We start from the raw sequence: 5,297 nt of genomic DNA, 5'->3' as shown, positions 1-5,297 counted from the left end.
AGTACAACATCTCTTCCATTCATTGTTCCTGGTCACTGTGGGGAAGTACACAATTATTCTTTCTCTTCTTTTCTGCACCCCCCTTCCCAGCTGCATTGCTGATGGGGAAGGTGCAGTTAAGGTCACCCTGGAGAAATCTTCCAGGAGGCTGCAGCACTAGAGCGGCACTAGTGCAACACAGGAATTGCCCCGATCATAGCGCCCCAAGGACAATTTAACTGTTCTAAATACCACTATTTTTCTGTATCAGAGCACAGCACCAGTATGCAAGCACTGAGCAGGTTTTACTTCATTCATAAACCATCCACTACAAGGCAAGCTAGCCATTTATTTTTGTGAAATTAATACACTAATTAGTTGCATGGTAACAGCAAACACAAATGTGGAAAAACGAACACCAAAAATGGGAAAGTTTGTGTATTGCTTTATTTTCTAAAAACAAAACAATTAAATTTGACAGAGGAAGTGATCTGTACTCAGGATTCTGTACAATTCCCAGTAAAAATGACATTCAAGTAGCAGAGGGCTTCTCTCCAACCTCCAAAGCAAAGGAAAATTCAGCCTTTGAAGTTCATCAGCTCTGCCTAGATAACAGGGCCCACGTGGTTTGGAGGCTGTGTGTGTGTAAGCGCACAAGGAGCAGCTGCTGTCCTGCAGAAGAAGGACTTGCTCACTTCCACTGAGCAAAGTGCATCAGTAAGTTAACAAGCACAATTTAACCATGCTTCTGCCTGAAATTGTATGTTTCATTGGGGTTTACTTAGTCCAGATACAGTAACCATTGATCTGCCTGAAATTGTATGTTTCATTGGGGTTTACTTAGTCCAGATACAGTAACCATCACTAAGTATTAACGCTGATTGAGATCACTGGGGGGAAAAAAGATCATCACCTATTTTTCTCATTTTATTTTGTGCAGCTAGCAGCTGTTTGTAGATTTTTACTGCATACACAATGAAATGGATTATACAGCTGAGGCTTAAGTGTTGTGTGATGTAATGACATACAAACTTGAGCAAATCATTTTACTTTTCTTTACCTCATTTCCCTTCCTTTATATCTATCTTGTCTACATTGATAATGATGACTAGATAAAACTGCCTCTCAGCATTAGTAAAAATGCGATACACAATGGGACTTTGAACTCTTGCCATCTGAACACTATCATGGCACAGTACAATAATTTAAATAAAATGACCTTACTCAAGTGAGCAGCCCATTGTTTCCAGTGGAAGCAGAGGCATACTATGTCAGTCTTTTCCTCTTTTAACTAGGTTTCAAAACAGTAAGAAGAGAAAAACTGTATTAAAATCATAAAAGTGAATATAAATCCATATATAAACTGCAAAAAGTTCAATAGACTCCCTTTCCTTTAAAAAACTAATCCATTTCTATTACTTTGAACCCTAACATGTCTAAAGTCAAACTACTAAAACTAATTAAATTTATAGTTGTCCATTTGTAATAATAGCTGGCTTTTTTTTTCTGCAGCACCACAGAATTACACAGCCAAAAGAGCTCCTTCAAAATTAATCATGTCTAGACGTCATTAAGTAGTTACAGGTTTGTGTGTTATTGCTAATGCAAGTTTGTTGCTGGTAGAGTATTACATCTAACTTTGAATCAAGGTCTGTCCATATTTTTTTAATGCAATGGACTTGTAGTATCAGCTGCACAGTAAAAAAGTTTCTGTGAGACAGAGCTACTGGAGCGTAACCACTACTAAAGTTAGTAACTCTGGGGTATAGTTTGTATTTTCTTCTCTGTCTGTATCAAAACGTTTAATCTATTTCAAGTAGCTTTCATGTTACAAGAATGTCAAAATAGCATAAAGCTTGCAACCTGATTCTACAGTCATATAAAATTGAACTACTCAAGACTTTTTTTTAAGATTAAAAAAAATCCAATTGTCCCGTTGTGACCTCCCATGCAGACAGTGAACACAGACTACCAATGTAAAGGCATTAAAGCAGTATATATCACAGAGGACTAAATACTTTGCAACCAAGAATTTTAGGGAAGATTGTTTTAAAAATCAACTCTGTGTTAAAAGGCACAAAGAGATGATTTCAAAGGAGAGCCAGGAACACTTAAAAACACTAATTATTACTCATTCATTTCATTCAGTCATAATTAAATTATTTGACTGAAATGTCTGTTACAACTGCTTAGAAACATACAGATTCTCTATAAAAACAACTCAAAGCTAAACCAGTATGCTCATGAGGAATGGTAACACTTTATTTTTAAAACAGTACAGTTATTTTTCTGAATTTGCCCAAAAGCATTCCTTGTTTTCTTTCCAAGAATATTCGTCCTCATAAATCTCCTGCAAATATAAACAAAGAATGGGAAATATTGTGGGAGTCTGCTACATACAGCCACAAGCCAGGCCAAACAACTCAACAGCCATCCTGCTATTATTTACTGATCACAACAGGACTACACAGCACTTGGCTGGCAAACAGAAAAGAGAGCAGCACCCTTAGAACATACTGACTTACATGTGGGCAGATGCTGAACCTCAGGCTGAAGTTAAATTAAATTTAGAAGGGCCCATCTATACTGAAGTCAATTCAAGAAAGAGATCTAGAAGAAATTATGTAAAAGCTGTAGAGTACACAGCACTTGTGTCTGAAACTGCCCTTTTTACATGTTGTCATGTTAACCTACTGTACTATCATTTTTAGAATATTTAAGTGTATACAAAATGTCAGTATTAAAAAAATAAACATGACAACAATACACAAAATACAGTAAGTATTAGATCTTCAGGACAGGCTGGACTACCCAGAAGCAGTCCAGTCCTAAGCAGCAAATTCAGCAGGGCTCTGAGCCTCTGATTATTCTTTCTGAGACCACAGAACTCCAGTCTCCTGAAAGATGTGTCAGAAAAGTGGAGTGATGCAGAGAACATCACTGTTACCACATGCCAAGTTCTAACTGGGAGAGAAGGCAGAGGTAATGCTCATTACTTGCATGCAACGCTGTGGTTATGCAATGAGGCTCTTTCTAGACCTGGGCTGGTCTCTCCACACATTGTTGTGTGCCCATACTAGCTTTGAGACCTCTGCTCATCCCTTCATTGTGTGCTGTTGCTTAATGCTTTGTGCTTTCTCAAGGCCACGATGAGGGGAAAACAGAAAGACAAATGCCACTTTTACTTGCAAAGTGCAATGCTGTCCAAAGCAAAGCTGACTCAAAGTTCTTCCGCAAGCCTGTGCAGAACTGAGTTTTGCCACTCAACAGAGAAGAGCTCAGAGCTCCTTCATTTTGACCCCAGGATGGCGTTAAAAGGAAGAGGAGCTGGATCGTACAGGCAAGGGAGGGCCTTCCAGGTGCCCTACCTGCCACAGATGGGCCTGGCTGCATTAGAGGAAACTGATGCTAGACACTGGCATCCCATCAGGAGTGACTGCTGCCCGTAATGCTTCAGCTGCTTCCCTTAAGAGCAGCAGCAGCCTTTAGCCCAGCTGTTGAAGACTCTGGCACAGGCCTAAAATCAAATTTGTCCCCAAACATACCTTTTTCCATATTGGGACGGATGCTTTTAACGTATTGATGCAGTACATTACAGCTTCAAGGGATTCTGCTCTATGTGGAGAGGAGACTGCAATAATTACACTTGCTTCAGTTATTGGAACCACACTAGGGAGAGAAGAGGAACAACAGCAGCTTTAGCTAATGCTTAACATCAAGAGCACCCAAAAATTGTGGCCATGTCACGTCAGTATCCTGGCCACACACTCTCCTGACTCATTCATACTGAGCAAGTGTCAAGCCATGTCCAAAAGATTATACACTTCTTAAAAGAAAGAAAACCACAACCAAAATTAGTACCAGATGTGAGAATTTCATGCTTCAGAATAAACAAACCCACCAGACACAGGCTTTTTTCTTCCATTCTTTCTTTTTTTAAAAATAAAGTCTATGGAATTAAGAGGAGAAAATTGCTAACTTGCAACAATGCATAGGAAACTCACTGGAAGCTGGCTTAATAATGAACAATAACAAGTTAGGAACAGCCAGTTCTTATCTGAAAACCTAAGAAATCATCTCAGTTTTCACAAGAATTTGTGAAAGAAGAAATTAAGTGCCTCAAACAATGCAGATTTTGCAATGCAACCTAATTTTTGACAAATTCTGATTTCAAATTACGAAGTTTTTCTTGTTTGGTGTGTTGTTTTCTAAACGTAACGGAAGTAGCACAAGGTTTTGTTTTGCTCCTCACAAGGGTAGTATTCCCAAAAGCTGCCTCCAAACCCTCCCTCTATAGCAAGACTCCTCTGGCAAACAGTTCATAGGAAAAATCTAAGCATACATGCTTTAAGCTGCCCTCAAGAGAATCACTCTCTCTGTTGACTACAGAGGAAATCTAAGGAAACTACCCCTCAGAGCTAATATTACCCTTTGCGATCACCTCCTAAATTCCTTCTGCTGAGAGAAAAGGAGACAAGCATTTGCAACAGACTCTGCAAATTCTGCTAGTTTCAGTGAGAAATCTGATGAACAGTGAAGGCTCAAAAGTATGTCAGACACTAGTATTCCATGTTTTGAACCCAACAGAAAATGCTTATCCAAGACTCAAGGAACAACAGGAGGTTCTCCAGCAAGCATGGCTGGCAATTACCATGCCTCTCCCCTCCCCATAGTCTAAGCTTTCAGGTTTCCTATGGCATAATTTGACTTAAATCTGACAATAAGAACATTCTGCAGCACCTCAATGGAAGACAGAAGAAAAAAGAAAGTGCTGCCATCTTCACAACTTTAAAAAAAGACAAAAAAACCAAACAGCATCCCCTTCCCTGGAATGGAATCTCAATCCCTTCTCCCCACTTTCAAACCATCACACCACCATCAAGGATCCTGCAGACTAAATGTGGACTCCAGCAAACACTACCAACACACGCATTTTTGAAAAGATGATTTCTGAAACTTAGCTCCGCAGCGAGAGGTTGATCCTGCAGCCAGCTTTGCTGCATTACAGTATATAAAGACTTCTGCACGTCCTGCAGCTATGTAAGCACAGTCATGCACCAGACAAGGATTAATATTCCACTTGCAAAAGGATGGGGTCTGGCCATACATACCCAAGTCTATGGTGCACTGCAATATGTTTGACTGACGGCCATTTCTGTCTAACATCTCTGCAGATTTTCTTTATTTCAGTCTCTGCCATTGAAGTATATGCTTCGTATTCTAAGTGAATCACTTTTTTCCCTTCAAAATTATTTCTTGTAGTACCTAAACACAAATGATTTATCAATCAAAAGCACTGAATAAGTAAATACGTATTA

General features: G+C 39.3%; 1 protein-coding gene across 2 annotated transcripts in view; it reads right to left on the bottom strand.

Annotated features, from left to right (window-relative positions):
• Positions 1-416: 416 nt before the first annotated feature.
• Positions 417-5,297, bottom strand: part of MOCS2 (molybdenum cofactor synthesis 2) — a 6,751-nt gene continuing 1,870 nt past the window's right edge. Inside the window, exons 3-5 of one of the 2 annotated variants that reach the window (XM_009272531.2) lie at positions 5,091-5,244; positions 3,525-3,648; positions 417-651 (exon numbers count right to left, since the gene is read on the bottom strand). In XM_009272531.2, the coding sequence (XP_009270806.1) occupies positions 448-651; positions 3,525-3,648; positions 5,091-5,244 (482 nt within the window). In that variant the 3' untranslated portion in view covers positions 417-447. Of the gene's footprint in view, positions 652-2,215; positions 2,330-3,524; positions 3,649-5,090; positions 5,245-5,297 lie in introns of those variants that run through there. The other variant, XM_009272532.2, reaches the window with a different exon arrangement.

The sequence above is a fragment of the Aptenodytes forsteri genome, unplaced genomic scaffold, assembly GCF_000699145.1.
Source record: "Aptenodytes forsteri isolate BGI_AS27 unplaced genomic scaffold, ASM69914v1 Scaffold92, whole genome shotgun sequence".
Taxonomy (NCBI): Eukaryota; Metazoa; Chordata; class Aves; order Sphenisciformes; family Spheniscidae; genus Aptenodytes; species Aptenodytes forsteri.
The sequence above is the reverse complement of the archived record's forward strand: the minus strand, read 5'-3'. Positions and strand labels throughout refer to the sequence as shown.